The 16,723-nt window shown below is 55.4% G+C and overlaps 2 protein-coding genes across 9 annotated transcripts in view; both read left to right on the top strand.

The window, feature by feature from the left end:
• The window catches only part of CLPTM1 (CLPTM1 regulator of GABA type A receptor forward trafficking), a 33,067-nt gene extending 26,653 nt beyond the window's left edge, over positions 1-6,414 (top strand). The window contains exons 7-14 of the mRNA XM_036345833.1: positions 243-363; positions 598-842; positions 1,551-1,644; positions 3,843-4,033; positions 4,287-4,382; positions 4,685-4,820; positions 5,283-5,450; positions 5,669-6,414. Coding sequence (XP_036201726.1) covers positions 243-363; positions 598-842; positions 1,551-1,644; positions 3,843-4,033; positions 4,287-4,382; positions 4,685-4,820; positions 5,283-5,450; positions 5,669-5,964 — 1,347 coding nt within the window. The 3' untranslated portion in view covers positions 5,965-6,414. The remainder of the gene's footprint in view (positions 1-242; positions 364-597; positions 843-1,550; positions 1,645-3,842; positions 4,034-4,286; positions 4,383-4,684; positions 4,821-5,282; positions 5,451-5,668) is intronic.
• Positions 6,415-11,452: 5,038 nt separating this feature from the next.
• Positions 11,453-16,723, top strand: part of RELB (RELB proto-oncogene, NF-kB subunit) — a 32,705-nt gene continuing 27,434 nt past the window's right edge. For 4 of the 8 annotated variants that reach the window (XR_004973709.1, XM_036346921.1, XM_036346920.1 and 1 more), the window contains exons 1-3: positions 11,453-11,699; positions 12,611-12,658; positions 16,516-16,524. Coding sequence is in view for 7 of the 8 variants with exons in the window: in XM_036346921.1 (XP_036202814.1) it covers positions 11,645-11,699; positions 12,611-12,658; positions 16,516-16,524 (112 nt within the window). In the remaining variant the exon portion in view is untranslated. Of the gene's footprint in view, positions 11,700-12,610; positions 12,659-15,629; positions 15,936-16,515; positions 16,525-16,723 lie in introns of all 8 variants that reach the window. The other 4 variants (XM_036346918.1, XM_036346916.1, XM_036346917.1 and 1 more) reach the window with 4 other exon arrangements.

Genomic DNA, 16,723 nt, shown 5'->3' with positions numbered 1-16,723 from the left:
CGCTCCGTGAGTGTGGAGCTGCACGCGGGGCTGTCTGCAGCCTGGCATATGGGCCCATCCAGATCTGCAGGCTGGGTTTTCCCCCTGTCAGGTGGCTGGGGGTCCAGGGTATGGGGTCTGTAAGGCTGGCGTGTGGCAGGCCAATGGTCACTGTAGTGGCTGCTCTTCTGCTGTCACGATTGTCATGGGAGCCTTCAGGTGCAGGTGCCTCTGAGCCCCATGACCCCCCTGTCTCCCCTCAGAGGGCCGAGGACTATGGGCCTGTAGAAGTGATCTCCCACTGGCACCCCAACATCACCATCAACATTGTGGACGACCACACACCGTGGGTGAAGGGCAGCGTGCCTCCGCCCCTGGACCAGTGTGAGACCCCCAGCCCCTCTGGCTCTCCTTGTCTCCATCTACCCAAGCTCTCCCCCTGCCCCACCCCTGCCTGAAGACTCCCCTTTCTTCCCTGCCCCTGTCCTCCAGTGTCTGTCAGGGGGCCCATCTGAATATCCCACCTTTGTTCTGGAGGCCTAAGGGGTCTCCCCACCCTTGCGGGTGTCCGTGGCTCCAACCCAGGCTGAGCAGTGCCCCTGCCCCACTTGCCTGCAGACGTGAAATTCGACGCCGTGAGCGGTGACTACTACCCCATCATCTACTTCAACGATTACTGGAACCTGCAGAAGGACTACTACCCCATCAACGAGAGCCTGGCCAGCCTGCCGCTCCGCGTCTCCTTCTGCCCCCTCTCTCTCTGGCGCTGGCAGCTCTACGCCGCCCAGAGCACCAAGTCGCCCTGGAACTTCCTGGGTGATGAGCTGTACGAGCAGTCAGATGAGGAGCAGGACTCGGTGAAGGTGAGGTGGGGGCGGGGGCTTCCCAGCACCCTCCTGGGCTGCAGGAGGGGAAGGGGAAGTGGGCCAGGCTGGCGGCCTGGGGACCTCCGGCCAGTGCTCCCTGACCAGTTTCACAACCTCCCAGGTGCCCTCCCTCCTGCAGCCCTCGCTGGCTCTGGGATCCCATCCCTGAGGCTTCTGTGGTCCTCCTGTCTCAGCTTTTCTCTCTCTTTGGCCAGGCCTTCTGAGTCCCTTCCGGACCGCCCCTTCCTGATCTTGTTCCATAGCCCGTTTCCCCACAACTTTGGGCTCTGACTTGATGTCTCTGCTCTCTGTCACTGTGTCCTTGAGTACTCCTGGAGTCCCCATCTTTCTCTGCTTATGTCTGTGCCATTGAGACTCGGCTGTGCTTGCCTGGGGTTGTCTTTCATGTTGGGTTTCCGTTCCTCACTCCGACTGTCTCTTCATCCATCTCTGTCACTCTGCCTCTCTCCCCATCACTGCGTCTCTGCCTCTCTCCTCTCTTCTGTTTCTTTCTCTCTCCATCACTTGCCTGCCTCGCCATGTCCATCTGTCCATCTCTGCCTATCATGCGCACTCCCTCTCTGGGTAGTCCTGGGGGTCAGGTCTGTGAGCAGGTTCTTCTGGGAGTCCAGGAGGAGAGAGGTCGGCCCCCCAGCAAGGGCATGGCAGCGCTCACAGGCATCTCCCCCCCCCCCCCACCTCTAGGTTGCCCTCCTAGAGACCAACCCCTACCTGCTGGCTCTCACCATCATCGTGTCCATCGTCCACAGTGTCTTTGAGTTCCTGGCCTTCAAGAACGGTAGGGGTGGGACCCTGGGGCCTGTGAGAGGCCATGGGGGGCTGGGGATGGGAGGGTACCAGAGGAGGCTGGCCCCTCTCTCTCTCCCTCCTCGCCCATAGGTCCTCTCCCCACCTGGGGGTCTCTCAGCCCCACTTTCCAAAGGCCTAGTCAACTGGCCAGGATGATGGCCCCAAAACTCCCAGTCCAGAAACTTCCATCTACTGGGTGTGGTGCTGCAGGAGGGGCTGGGCTGGGGAACTCCAAGGCCCAGAGCAGGGAAGCCCCAGAGCTGCTCCCATCAGCCTGCCCAGCAGGTTGCCTGCTGGGAAAGGTCCCTCAGGGTGGAGTGGATGGGGCCCACCCGAATGGGAAGGTGACAGCTCAGTTTCCAGAAGGTCCCTACGTTCCAAAGGCCAACAGTGGCAATGGCCAGGGTCTGAGGGGGCTGGCCATGGGGCAGGCACTGTTCTGAGTGCCCTCATTAGTTAGCTCATTGAGTCCTCACAGCCACAGCCCCATGAGGAAGCCTGTTGTTACCTCTGTGCTTACGATGAAGCAGAGGCTCAGGGAGGTTAGGTAATTTGCCTGCAGTCACACAGCTCCCAATTGGCAGAGCCAGGATTTGGACCCAGGCAGCCGGCTCCAACACCCACTTTCATCCCCTAGGCCCTGCGGCCACTTCTTCCTTTCCTAGAGACCCACAATCTGAAGGAGGCCCACTCTGGAAGGGACAATAGTAATAAATATTACTATTATTAAGACAATATTCCAAGATTAAGAGTTACTTTTTAAAAAATATATATATTTTTAATTGATTTTTTATAGAGAGGAAGGGAGAGGGATAGAGAGTTAGAAACATCGATGAGAGAGAAACATCGATCAGCTGCCTCCTGCACACCCCCTGCTGGGGATGTGCCCGCAACCAAGGTATATGCCCTTGACCAGAATCGAACCTGGGATCCTTGAGTCTGCAGGCCGACGCTCTATCCACTGAGCCAAACCGGTTAGGGCAAGAGTTACATTGTGAAGATTGTAACATCAGAACTGAGCAGTAAGTGCCAACCCCTGGTAGGGGGTCTCGGCCGTAGCCTGTGGAATATTCCTGTGCCTGGGCAGGTGCCGCTCACCAACATTCCTGCTCACTGGGAGCTGGGTCACTGGGGGCCCTTTTCCTGATGAGAAACGAAGGCTCAGAGTGGGTGGTCACTCGCCCAAGGTCACATGGCAGGAGTGGGCCCTGGGTGAGCCCAGCTTTACAGCCCATGTTTGTTGCCTCCGTGGGCTGGGACAGGACTTGGATCCCTTCACCCCCACCAGAACCCCGTCTCCAGACCCATTCTCCCTGGTCAGGATTGGGGGGTTTCTGTGAATTTCCCTTTTAAATCTCAGGGTCTGATGGGGGATGGAGGAGCCTGCCGAGTGTGTTGGAGCTCCAGAATCAGAACCAGAGCAGGTGGATGGCCAGGGCTCAGTGCAAAGCCGGCCCTGTGTGACCACGGCTGGCTGCCTCTGTAAAGCAGGCATTGTGGTGGTGGCCTCCTGTGGCTGCGGGTCTTAAACGCTCAACACAGGCGGGATCCACCAGTGCTGTTATCCCTGTTCAGCTACGGGGAGCCCAGGGCTCAGAGAAGGCTGACCTGGGCCCTGCGGGCTGGGTCCAGGAGCAGCATCAGAAGGAGCTGATTGGAGACCTGAGCACGGGGCCCTTGTGTGTACCCAGGTGGCTGTGGGCCACTTCCCTCGCGGTTTCAGGGCAGTGGGCTGGAGGAGATGGCTTTGAAGCACGTGTCCCAGGTCTTCCCAACCAGGGGAGGCGCCTGGCACCAGGGTGGACAGCCCAGGTCTGGTGTCACAAAGACCCAGCTGCCGGCCAGATGCTGCCAGGCCAGGCTGTGAGGCCACAGGGAAGTGGCTTCTCTGACCAGCCCTTAGCACCTGGACGTGGTGAGCACTTGGGACCTGGCAGCAGTCACTGTCACCAGTCGAGAGACTGCGTTCTGGGGGCCGGTGTCAGCTGTGAGGGCTGCAGAGGTCCTGCCTGTCCAGTGCTCAGGTGGCACCTGAGAAGCAGAGGCTCTTTGTGGGAGGGGGTCCTGTGCACCCCTCCCCCTTGGTGACCCAGCACCTCCCCTGGGGTCTGAGGAGAGTGGGGCCTGAGGGAGCTGCGGGAAGGACTCAGCTCAACTTCCTGGCTTCCCCCTAACTCCCGTGCACAGATATCCAGTTCTGGAACAGCCGGCAGTCCCTGGAGGGCCTGTCCGTGCGCTCCGTCTTCTTTGGAGTTTTCCAGTCTTTCGTGGTCCTCCTCTATATCCTGGACAATGAGACCAACTTCGTGGTCCAGGTCAGCGTCTTCATCGGGGTCCTCATTGACCTCTGGAAGATCACCAAGGTCATGGATGTCCGGGTAAGGCTGGGCGGCCATGCTGTTTCGGGGGCTGCCAGGGGTTGGGAGGGGGACTGTTCGGTCAGCCAGACCCTGGAGCTGGCCCCGGGTGTTTCCCAGTGCCGGCTGCACTCCCAGGACCAAGGGGATTTTCGCACCAGGGGATTTTTCAGGTCACATGTGGGGCAGGGGAACTGGGAACAGTGGGGAAGGGCAGGGACTAGAGCTGGCAGGGGGAACGGCAGCTGACCACGGCCTCCCTCCCTGCCCGAAGCTGGACCGGGAGCACAAGGTGGCAGGACTCTTCCCCCGCCCAACCTTCAAAGACAAGTCCACGTACATCGAGTCCTCGACGAAAGTGTACGATGATGTGAGTATCCTCTAGGGTTTCCAAGCACCACACGCTCCTGGGGGCCCGGGGGATGGGCAGTTGTCGGGGTGGCGGAGGGAGAGAAGGCATCTGCCCCCTAACTGACGGGTCTACACTTCATGGCCTGTGTCACACCCTCTAGCGTCCACCTGCCATGTATACTTCCTGTCTGAATCCAAAGTTCCCAGAGCAACCTGGAAATTCCCCTAGGCTGGCTGGCCAGACCAGGTGTGGGTGGGTGAGGCAGGGGTGCCAGGTGGGGCCCGAGAAGTGGGGTTCCAACCCCACCCTGTGCCCCACAGATGGCATTTCGGTACCTGTCGTGGATCCTCTTCCCACTCCTGGGCTGCTACGCGGTCTACAGCCTGCTGTACCTGGAGCACAAGGGCTGGTACTCCTGGGTGCTCAGCATGCTCTATGGCTTCCTGCTGACCTTCGGTGAGCAGGCCCGTGTGGGAGACACACTCATCCCCAGACAGGGACAGCCCAGGGTGGGCAGGGGTGGCATACGGGGAGCCTCGAAGGGAAGCCTGGCCGGGTCTGGAGTCAGGGAGGCTTCCTGGAGGTCAGGTGCATTTAGGTCCTCATCCTCAGGGGAACCCACACAGTAAACAAGTGGACAGGCGACTCAGCACATGATGGGTACTGGGGACGGTCAAGGTGAGGGTGCACATTAGATGGCGGTCAGGGAGACCTCTCTCAGGAGATGAAAGATGCCAAAGGAGGGAGCCGTCCAAGGGCCCTAAAGTAGCCTGTGCCTGGGGGACTGGAAGCAGCAAGCAGGCCATTGTGGCCGGAGTAGAGTAAGTGACGGGAAGGAGGCCGGAAGTGAGGTCAGAGAGGTCCAGGATTAGGATGCCCCGTCCTCTGCTCACGGGTGTCCCCTTACCACCACCATAGGCTTTATCACCATGACACCCCAGCTCTTCATCAACTATAAGCTCAAGTCTGTGGCCCACCTGCCCTGGCGCATGCTCACCTACAAGGCCCTCAACACCTTCATCGATGACCTGTTCGCCTTTGTGATCAAGATGCCTGTTATGTACCGGATCGGCTGCCTGCGGGACGGTGAGCCTGGTTGGGCGGGCAGCCTGGTGGGCTGGCGGGAGGCTCCCACTGCAGCTCGGGAGGCACAGGCAGGACTTGGGGCCTGGGCTAAGGGATGTGCCCTGTTCCCAGCCTGGGGGCTTAATCTGAGGCCCAATCTTTGCAGGACCCCCCCAACCCCCGACAGTAGGCCAGTTGGGCCCCTTCCCCTCACACTGCCCCCCTCACCCCACCTCTAGATGTGGTCTTCTTCATCTACCTCTACCAACGGTGGATCTACCGCGTCGACCCCACACGGGTGAATGAGTTTGGCATGAGTGGTGAGGCACCGACAGCAACTGCCCCCACGGCCGAGGCCCCAACAGCCACAGGGGCCCTCTCATCCCCACCCACTCCTGACCCTGCCACAATCACCACCGCCGCCGGGGAGGAGGCCTCTACGCCCATGCCTGCCAAGCCCACCCAGGGGGCCAGCTCCACCACCGAGCCCCAGGAAGTCCCTCTAAAACCAGCAGAGGACAAAAAAAGGGATTAACTGTTCCTGGTCATCGTCGTCTGCTCCTGCTCCTGGTGACACCGCCCCAGCCGACCCAGGCCCCTCGCCTCCCCTCCCCATTGCCCTTTCCCTGGACAGATTGGGCCGGGGCGGCAGGAGACCCCTTTTGGGCCAGGGCCCAGTGCATGGTGTGGGGGCTGGGGCAGGCCAGGGCACGTGGTTTGTGGAGGCGCCGTCTGTCTGTCTGTTCCTGTGTTTTAGCCATCTTGCCCCGCCAGCCCAGCACCATTGGGAATCATGGTGAAGCCGATGCAGCACTGCTGAGGGGGTGGGCCAGGCAGGGGAGAGGCCAGGGCCCCTCTGGGGTGCCCGCGGCCATTCATCATCTTGTCCCTCGTCCCCTGACCAGCCCCCTTCTCCCAGACCGCCACCCTTTAACACAGTCTGAATTTAATAAATTCATGTGGGTGTTTAACTTAAACTCAACAACCCCCCCTTGTGCCTTCCTTCCTCTGTCACGGCAGAGAGCAGGTATGGGTGACTCTCCCAGGTCTGGGAAGGAGACCCTGCAGGTTGAAAAACTCGGTAAAATGGGGACAGTGGCCCTCTGGGCCAGGCCCCTTTCTCACCCTCCTCCTCCTCTTAGCAGTCCTCTGATGGGGCTTCCATAACTCCCATGTCACAGATGGGGAAGCTGCTTGCTGTGACCTCGCTGCACCTATGTTCTTACCCATGAGGCCCAGCGCCTTGCCTGTGCCCACTTACTGTTTTCGGGCCTCAGGCCTGCCTCTTGAGCAAACACTCACCGCCTGAGCCATTTTCACCAGCTTCCGCATTCAGCAGTCCTGGGCCCTGGACACGTGACCTCCCTTCTCTGGACTTACGAGCTTGCCTCCCCAGGTCGCAGCAGAGGTATGGGGTGAACCCTCACTCAGGTGGTGCCCAATTATAGAGCTTGGAGTTGTTAGGGTGTCTCCAGTGTCCCCAGAGCTGCCAGCGCAAGGACGCAACCAAGCTCTTAGTGCAGTGGTCGGCAAACTGCGGCTTGCGAGCCACATGCGGCTCTTTGGCCCCTTGAGTGGCCACGAAGTTTCAATTGCACTGTACGTGCACGCCCGCACGTGGTATTTTGTGGAAGAGCCACACTCAATGAGCCACAGTTTGCCGACCACTGTCTTAGTGCATGGCCCATGGGCCTTCCCAGCAACGGGTACTGGGGCTGTTTACCCACTTCATAGGTGAGGAGACAGGCCTCTGGGCCTCCCTGCACTCAGAGGGATTAGAACCCACATTCCCAGATTTGCAAGTCGGGGGGGTTCTCATCAACACTGCAGGGAGAGGAGGCCTGGGGCTGAGGGTCTTCCCTGAGGCCTCACCTCCACCCCACCCTGCAGAGCCAGACAGGGAATCCACCATGTCTGGGGAGATGCTAGTGTGCTCAGACCCCCATGTGTACACATGTGCATGCAGGTGCGCACACATGCACGCAAGACTGCAGGTTTTTCCACCCTCAGGCAGCCACGGCCCAGTCCACTCCCTTTCGTACTCTGCACACCATTCCATGGCTCCCCGTGTCCTAGGAGAAAGCTTAGGAGCCCAGGGGGTGTGGCCACCTGGACTCCCTGGCCTCATCTTCCCTGACCCTCCTCCCACAGCCGCACACTCCAGCCTTTACCCCACGATCAGGAGTCACCAGTTCCACTGACACCACCTGGTTCAGAATCCTTCTCGCCCCTTGGGTTCTCACCCAGCCTTCTCCCTGATGTCCTGCCCTTCCTGTTCACCACCATCCAGTAGCCAGAGAACTTTTACTTTTTCAATCCTCACCCAGGGATATTTTTTCCATTGATCTTTAGAGAGAGAGTGGAAGGGAGGGAGGAGGGATAAGAGAGAGAGAGAGACATCAATTTGAGAGAGACACATTGACTGGTTGCCTCCTGCAGACACCCTGACTGGGGCCAGGGATTGAACCAGCAACCAAGGTACATGCATGCCCTTGACCAGGAATCAAACCGGCGACCCTTTGGTCCGTGGGCCAGTGCTCTAACCAGTGAACAACCAGCCAGGGCACCAGAGAACTTAACTAAAGCACAAATCTGACCCTGCCCATCCCCTGCTTAGAACCTACATGGCTCCCTAGTATCCTTGGGAGAAGTGCCCAGGGTCCTAACTGGTGAGCCAGACTGGGGGTGGGGCGGGGGGGGGGGGGGCTTCTTAACCCCTGTAGTTTCATCTTTCTTGCTTTAACTTGCCATGATCTCCTGGCTGTAGCGAATGCTCTTCCCTTACCTGGGAAACTTTTCCAGGCACAACGCTCTTTACCTTACCCTGTGCATCCTCCAGGTTGCAGCTCCAATGTCTCCTCTAGGAAGCCCTCCCTGACCACTTCCTCTAAGCGCCGCCCCCTCTCCCCCCAGCTCCCTGGGGTCCCACATTCCAGCCCTATCCACTGTGGGTCATCACGGGACAAGTTGTTCCCCACTGAGCTGAGCCCTGTGAGGACAGCTAGGGCTGTCCTGGTCATGGCCATGTCCTTGGCGCAGAGGAGGCGCTGCAGGAATGTTTGCTGAATGCGTGTTTGCCAGTCCCGACTCACAGACAAGCACATACCCAGGAGTGTGGACCCTAAAGGGCCCACATTGACACTGATGGAGAGACTGACAACCAGTCAACAAATGCTCCCTGAGCCCCTCCCCTGGACACTGTCCTGAGCTGAGGGGTCTGTGAACACAGCGGGGACCAAGATACCCCAGGTCTGCCCTTAAGGGGCTGAGGGTTTCTGACTTGTCCTTTCACTTACTCATCCAACACCCAGTTGTGAAACTTGACATTTGCAAGGGGCAGAAGCTAATCAGGTGGGCTTCTCGGAGCCACTGCTCCATGGCCCTTATGAGCCAAGCTCTAGTCTAAGAGCTGTATGTGGTTTATTTCATTCAGTTTAATATTGATGTCCCCATCACCTTACAGACCATTGCTGTACTCTCCACTACTTCCCCAGGGGTCTCCACTCCAGACTGCTTGCTATTACTGGAATATGCGATGCATGTTCCCACCTCATGGATGGGATATTCAAGTAATAGCAAGGAGACCGGAATGGAGTGGATCCTTCACAGTTTCAGCTCTTTGCTCGAACGTCATCCCAGAACCTCCCTCAACTTCCTAACCCAAATAGTACCCTAACCTCAATCCATATATCCTGCTTTATTCTGTAACACTGCCATCAGCACCAGACATGTATTTGCTTATCTATTTCCATCGGTCTCCCTCACTTGGATTTCAGTGCCATAATGAGAGGGGCTTTTGTCTTTTGTGTCCTTTGCTGTGTCCCCAGCTTTTGGAACACTGCCTGGCACCATTACACTGTAATAATTAAGTCAGATGCTCACAAGAGCAGATGAGAAAACCCAGAGAAACTGAGAAAGTTGTCCAAGGTTTCAGGACACAAAGTGTTAGGACAGTGCCCAGCACATTTAAGAGCTGTATACAAGTGCCATTCTTAGCATTTTTATTTATTGATTTGAGAGAGACATCGATTTGTTTTTCCACTTATGCATTCATTGATTCTTGTATATGTTCTGACTGGGGTTCGAACCCACAACCTTGGCATACCGGGATGGCACTCTAACCAACTGAACTACCTGGCCAGTGCTATTAGTATCATATAATCCTCACAACCATCCTGTTATTAGGCCCATTTACAGATCGGGCTGAGAGTGATGAAGTCAATTGCCCAAGGTCACACAGCTGGTAGGTGGGAGGCCTAGGATTTGAACCCAGGCACTCTGATTCTAGACCCTCAATCATAACCTCCCTTGCAATGCCCTTGTATGCAGACTATAGCTTACAGGCCAAATGCAGACTTTTCCAGTTTTTGTGTAATTTTTAAATAGTTAAAAAAGCTCAAGAAGAATATTTTGTTTCACATGAAAATTATACGAAATTCAAATTTCAGTAGCCATAATGTTTTATTGGAACACAGCCATCTCATTGTACTGTCTGGGTGCTTTTGCGTTATGGCAGAGTTGACTGTTGAGACCTGTCTGGCCCTCAGAGCCTAAAGTGAAACATAGTTGCTCTCTGGCCCTTGGCAATTTTTAAAAGTTTGCTCAATATTTTGCTGTCTAGCAGTAGTGCTCCAACTTGAGCCTGAAGGGCTTGTGGCCACACTTTGAGAACTGCTGCTGCCTCCCACAAGAGGCACCAGGCCTGGCTTGGTGAGTGCTGTGTCCCCAATGACCAGTGCAGGCCCTGACACACAGCAGATGCTCAATAATTATATGTCCAATGAATTTATTTTATTTTATATTATTTTTTAATCCTTAACTCGATATTTTTCCATTGATTTTTAGAGAGCAAGGGGAAGACAGAAATATCGATGTGAGAGAAACATACCGATTGGTTGCCTCCTGCATGCACCCCGACCAGGGCTCGGGCCAGGGAGGACCCTGCAACAGAGGTACGTGCCCTTGACCAGAATCAAATCTGGGACCCTTTGGTCCACAGTCGGGACGCACTATCCACTAAGCCAAACTGGCCAGGGCTTTTAATTTTTTTACTTTGTATGTCTAATAATCATCTGTGGACGACAAAGATAAGAGAAACACTCAGATTTTACACAAGCAGATATAGCATTCTGTGGTCAGGGTGCCCGGCATCCATGTTGGAACCTATGGTCACCTAGTCATTCTGAAGAACGGGAGGCTTTGGGACTATGATCTAACCAAATGGCTGCCCCTCCTTGAGCCTCAGTCTCCCCTCTGCAAGAATCCTGGTTCTATCACATGCCTCTGATGCGACTGTGAGGTATGAAGCATCTGTGAGGCCCCCAGGTAAGCACTTTGCTCAAGGGTCAGGTACACAGCTCAGGATGTACACTGGGGCTACACTGACATCATTCCCGGACTGATTTACTGAGCCTTGAAGCTGTAAGTGCTCTGGGAAACTTTGGCATTGTGGGGAGGAATAAAACATCCATCCAATCATTCAATAACCATTCCTTGGGTACCTACTGTGTTCCAGGCACTGTTTTTGGTGCTAGGGATACAGCAAGGAACAAAACAGGCAAATCCTAGAGCTGACATTCTAGATTTAAACGTTAAAATATCTTCACTCTCAATTTGCAGAAAATTAGTAGAGAAACCATGGAAGTTTCCTAAAGCTCATTATCAACGAAAGCTGTAGAGCTCTCCTGATCCCAAAGCTTCCCTTCCATCCAGAAAAACAACAGGTTCAAGTTCGCTGGCAGACTTGGGGGGGGAGGGGAGTGCCTCAGTTTCCCCAACTTGCTCCTTGGGCAGGGCGGGAATGGCTCTAAGCAGGCCCAATTGGCTCCGCCAGAGCAATGGCCAGCAGTGCTGGCCCCTCCCAAACGCCCAACCTCCTCTTCCCGGCCGGCCCCGCCCCCTAGGCCACGTGACGCGCGGGGGTTTTCCCGTTCCCCTTGTGAAACGTCACGGCGGGGCGAGAGCCAATGGACGCGCAGGCCGGCAGCGCCGGGGAATTCCGCCGCCCCGCCCCCGCCCGCCGCTTGCCCGGCCCGGCCCGCCGCCCCCCGCAACCCCGGGCGCCGCGCGTCCTGCCCGGCCTGCGGCCCCAGCCCTTTTGCTGTTCGCCCGACCCGCGATCGTCCGCTGGACCGTGCCGCCCGGCCGCCCGGCCTGCCCGCTGTGTGTTTTAGTCTGGGCCGGCCTCCGGGCCGTCGGTCCCCACTGGTCGGGCCATGCCGAGTCGCCGCGTCGCCAGACCGTCCGCTGCGCCTGAGCTGGGGGCCTTGGGTAAGCGGAGCCGGGATTCAGCAGAGGAGTCGGGCGGGATTGGTGATGCGAGGGTTCTGGGGGTTCCTACAGAAGTCTAGGGGTTTTGTGGGGAGAGTGTGAGGGTTCGGGGGACACTGTATTAGAGGGAAGGAAGGAGGCAGAGGATGGTGACAGAGTCTGGCCCAAGGTAAGAGAGAGGCGTCCCACTACAGAGTGAGGAGGGGGCGGGGCCTGAGCCTGAGGCAAAGAAGGGGGCGGGGCCCAACTCCAAGGGGAGGGGAGGGGCCAACTCGGAGAAGGAAGAGCGGGACCAGCTCCTGAGGGGTGGGGCGGGGCCAGACTCCGTGAGCGTGAGAAGGGGGCGTGGCCATACTCTGAGATGGCCAAAAAGGAGGGGCCTGGCTCACAGAAGGGGCGGGGCCTAACGAAGAAGGAAGCAGGGTCCTACTCAGAGTAAGGGGCGGGACCTGGGGGAAAAAGGGGGACGAAGGCAGACTCCGAGGGGGCGAAGGTAGGGGCTGGAGGACTCTAGTAGAGAGAAAAGTGGGGGCTGATTCAGAGAAGAAAGAATGAGGAGTGCTTGCCTCGGAAAGTAGTGGCAGGGTCTGAGAAGGAAGAAGGGGACTGGCTTGACATGGACAAGGTGAAGGGTTAGGGTCTGACCCCGAGAGAAGGAAGGGAACGGTAGCTTTCCTAACCCAGGTTGAGGACTCCTAGAGACCCGACCTTAAGGGAGAGAAGAAGCGGGGCCTGAATGTGATGAAACGGTGGGGTGACATGACAGAAACCTGCTCCCGAGTTAGGGAAGGGGGCAAGGCCATACTGGGCGAGGGGTGAGAAAAGGGAGGGGCCAGGAGAGGAAGAGGGTGGAGCTTGACAGGTTTCTGAGGGATCTCCATCACCTCCTGAGACTTGCCTCCCTCCTGCAGGGGCCCCGGACCTCTCCTCGCTCTCGCTGGCCGTTTCCAGGACCACGGGTGAGCAGCCCTCCACAGTTCCTGCCCACCTGCACACTCAGGACAGGGGAGGGGGGAATCCATTGGGCACAGCTTTCCTTGGTGGTGTCCTTCCCTGCTCGTCTAGATGGGGGTTCCAGATGCCCCTACCTCCCAGGTGATTAGGAGCTGGACAGGTAAAACTAAGCACCTGTTCACACTGTAAGAGGAGTCCTCTGTAGAGATTCACATGGCAGTGCAGAGCGTAATGACCTCACCGGCGCTTTGGGGCTGCAAGTCACTTCCCCTCTCTGGGCCTCAGTGTTCCTCATCTGTAATGTGGACATAATATCAGTGTCTTCCCCTTTTAGGAGGATTGACAGGATTCAATGAGCTGATTCAGGTAAACTTCCAAAGCAGTGACTGGCGTACAGTAAACACTCAATAAGTGTTAACTGTTAGTGGTGTAATAATAATAATTATTATTGTTAGACAGTCTATAGCAGTGGTTCTTAAACCTTTATTCGCATTAGAGTCACCCTGAGAGCTTGTTAAAACAGATTGTTGGGCCCCAACTCCAGAGTTTCTGATTCAGTAGGTCTAGGATGGCTTCTGAGAGTATATTTCTAGCAAGTTTCCAAGAGATGCTGAGAACCACTGTTCTTTAAAGTCCCTCAGCTCATGCCACCCAACATTCAGTGCCGCCCAAGGAAATGCAGAATCACAGCCAAATGAAGCATCTCTCTTACTACTATGCTGAGATTTGGAGTGCAGGGACGAGTCCTGTCACCATGGAAACTCAGTGGTCCCATGGGCTGAGTCTGAGCTTCTCTCTGGAGGTAGAGCCTTGGGATGGACACAGAAATGCTGGCCTGGCCGTGGAGGAGGACCTGGGGTTCTCTAACAGATCTGAGAGTTTGGGTGGTAGTGAGTGGTTGGCGATGACGTTGGGGACAGGTACTGCCCAAACACTGGTTCTGGGCAGGAACAAGGCTGAGACTTTTCTTTCCTGAGACCGAGATCTTTGGTTTCAGTTGAGAATAATTTCTGATGTCATCCATTCAATAAATATTTATTGAGTTCCTGTTCGGTACCTGGCTCTGTGCTGGGCCGTGCTGGGGACTCAGCAGTGACTGAAACAGCCTGGGCTCCGCCCTCATGGGATTCCCTACCTAGACGTGGAGGCAGACACGTAAACAATAAATTAAACAAGGGATTATAAAGTGTGATAAAGGCTATGAAGAAATCTTGGGGTCAGTAGTATCTCAGAGAAGGCTGAGGATGGGAGAACTACTGAGATAGAGTGGGAGGGAAAATTTCCTTCATTTTGATGGGACAGACACATGCAGTGTCCTGGGTACAAGCAGTGGCAATGGGGCAGACATGTTCCTTACTCCGTGGTGCTCGTAGTCTACAGCAGACATATGAGTCACTGTAACATAAGGTCATGTCAGATTCTAATGTAAATTATAAAACAAAGGCACCTACCTGTAAGTGACTATAGTGGGGGTCCTAAGGACTATCTTGGATATAGGTCAGGGAAGACCTATCTAGGAGATGACATTTGCAGAGAAGGAGGTCATGCAAAGAACTGGAGGAAGAGAATCCTGGCACAGACCAGCCTGTGCAAAGGCCCAGAGGCAGGGAAGACAACTGGCTTTCTGCTCTCAAATCTGCTCAGGTGTGGCCCATCCTGGCTGCCCCTGGATGGCAGCGAGTCTATATGGAAGGTTAGGGGGCAGTGTGGGGTGTTATTTTAGCTGAACCCAGTATTTCCTGGCTGAAAAGGGATTTTAGATAACAATAATATTAGCTAAGTTTTATGGAGGGCCTCAAATGGTCAGATCCTGTGTTAAGCCATTTCTCTGTGTGATCCTGAATCCTCATGTTAATGGCTGAGACAGGAGCTCAGATCTCATTTTATAGGGAAGGAGGCTCAGAGAGGTTAAGCAACTTGCCCCAGGCCACACAGCTAGTGAATGACAGCTGGGATTAAAACCAGTATCTGCGTGACCCCACACTACATGCTCTGAAAGCATGTCTTCCTAACAGCCCCATTTTATAAGCATACAACTGAGGCCTAGAGATGGGATGTGGTTTACCCAGTCTATAAAACAGCATCTCCCAACACCTTGTTTAATAGCAGCCAGTATTTGTTTTATTTTTAAAAATTATTTTTAAAATATATTTTTGTTGATTTCAGAGAGGAAGGGAGAGGGAGAGAGAGATAGAAACATCAGTGATGAGAGAGAATCACTGATTGGCTGCCTCCTGCACCCCACCTCACAAGGGGAATCGAACCTGTAGCCCAGGCATGTGCCCCTGACCAGAACTAAACTGGGAACCCTTCAGACCGCAGGCCGATGCTCTATCCAGCATTTATATAGCACCTACTATTGTGGCAGTTCCAAGTGCTTCCCATGTAGTATTAGCTCATTTAATGTTCACAACAGCCCAATGAGGCAGGTGTTATTGTGTCCATTTTATAGATGAAGAAACCAAGGCACAAACGGATTAAGTAAGGGGCTTAAGGCCACATAGCAAGCGAGTAACAGAGCCAGAATTTGAACTGAGGCAGTCCGGAGCTCTGGTCATTGTTGCCTGGGTTCTCAGTTTCCCCCTGCAGCATAGGAGCTCCTTAAGAGCTCAGACAAAGCCTAACTCAGCGGTTCTCAACCTGTGGGTTGCGACCCCTTTGGGGCTCAAACGACCCTTTCACAGGGGTCGCCTAAGACCATCGGAAAACACATAATTACATATTGTTTTTGTGATTCATCACTATGCTTTAATTATGTTCAATTTGTAACCATGAAATTGGGGGTCACCACAACATGAGGAACTGTATTAAAGGGTCGCGGCATGAGGAAGGTTGAGAACCACTATGAGAACCACTAGTCTAACTCATCTTCGGGTCCCCAGGTCATTCGGTATAGATGCCTAAGGTTTTTCCCAGTTCAAGTGACTTGAGGTTGTCCTGCCAGTGATCTGCAGCAGGTCCCTTTCTCTCTCCCAGCCTCCGTGTCCCCATCTGCCAAGTGAGGGTGTCTTCCCCACCCTGCTGACTTCACAGATTACATGAGATAAAGGCTGCAGGAATACTGCTTTCCAAGGAGCAAAGGTCTGGCTGCCAGGAGCCACTCCCCGAGAGTTGAGGAGGAGGACAGCTCTGGCAGCGGGCTGGTTGGTGTCTGAGGCCAGTGGCCAGCACAGGCAACCCTGGGTGGGGCGTCGGGCCCGGCCTGCCCTTGCTTGCTGTGTGACTCCATGCTCACTTACTCCCTGTGGAGTTCCCCTTGTCCTGTCTGTGGAATAAAGGGAGGTTGGTTTCGGTTTCTCCATGGCCCCTTCTAGGGCTGAGGTGATAAGGGATTCCTAGCGTTACTGTCCCTCCTCCCTCAGGAAGTGGGGGTGAATCCAGGATGGCGGGTGGGCACTGCTGGGGGACTAGCCTATGATGCAGAGTGGGTGGCTGCCTGGAGGAGGAGGATCGGCCTCCTGGGATCTTCAGACACCAGCCAGTGACCTTTGGGGGCCTAGGGTGCACTGTAGGGAGAGAGCACCCCCACCTTTTGTTTAGAATCTTCAGTGTTCATTTTTCTCCTGGTTATAAGACCCTCGGCTTTTCCTCCAATTCCCAACAACACTTCATAATCCCTGGCCTAAATGTTTTTGGGGAGACATTTGAGGGGACCCTGACCCTGGGACCCCCAAAATTGGGAGCTAAACAGAAGGTAGCCAGGAGAAGGTTTAGCATCCCTGGGAGTCAGAGCCCAGTTTCCCAGGAGGGGAGAGGGAGGGTACCAGGAAAGGATGGGGTGGGGAATCTGTCTTAAAAATGAAAGTTTGACCACTTACCTGGCCCTCACCTTTCTCTTTTTCTCTTCCTCTTTCTCCCGCAGATGAACTGGGTGAGTATCGCAGGGCAAGTCTGAGGGAGGCTGAGGAGTCCAGTGCTCACAGCAGAGAGTTTGGTCTTCTTTGTGGGGGTGTTGAGGGGAGGGTCACAGTGTGACTTCGGGGCCTGTTGGGACAGTTTAACAGTCGTGTTTCCAGGTACCAGTGGTGCGTGACACCCGGCAAAGGCTGTCATGTCAGCTGCCGCCCGTG

Source organism: Myotis myotis, unplaced genomic scaffold (genome assembly GCF_014108235.1).
Source record: "Myotis myotis isolate mMyoMyo1 unplaced genomic scaffold, mMyoMyo1.p scaffold_m19_p_19, whole genome shotgun sequence".
NCBI classification, from domain to species: domain Eukaryota; kingdom Metazoa; phylum Chordata; class Mammalia; order Chiroptera; family Vespertilionidae; genus Myotis; species Myotis myotis.
Note: the sequence above shows the minus strand (reverse complement) of the source record. Positions and strands in the feature narration are given on the sequence as shown.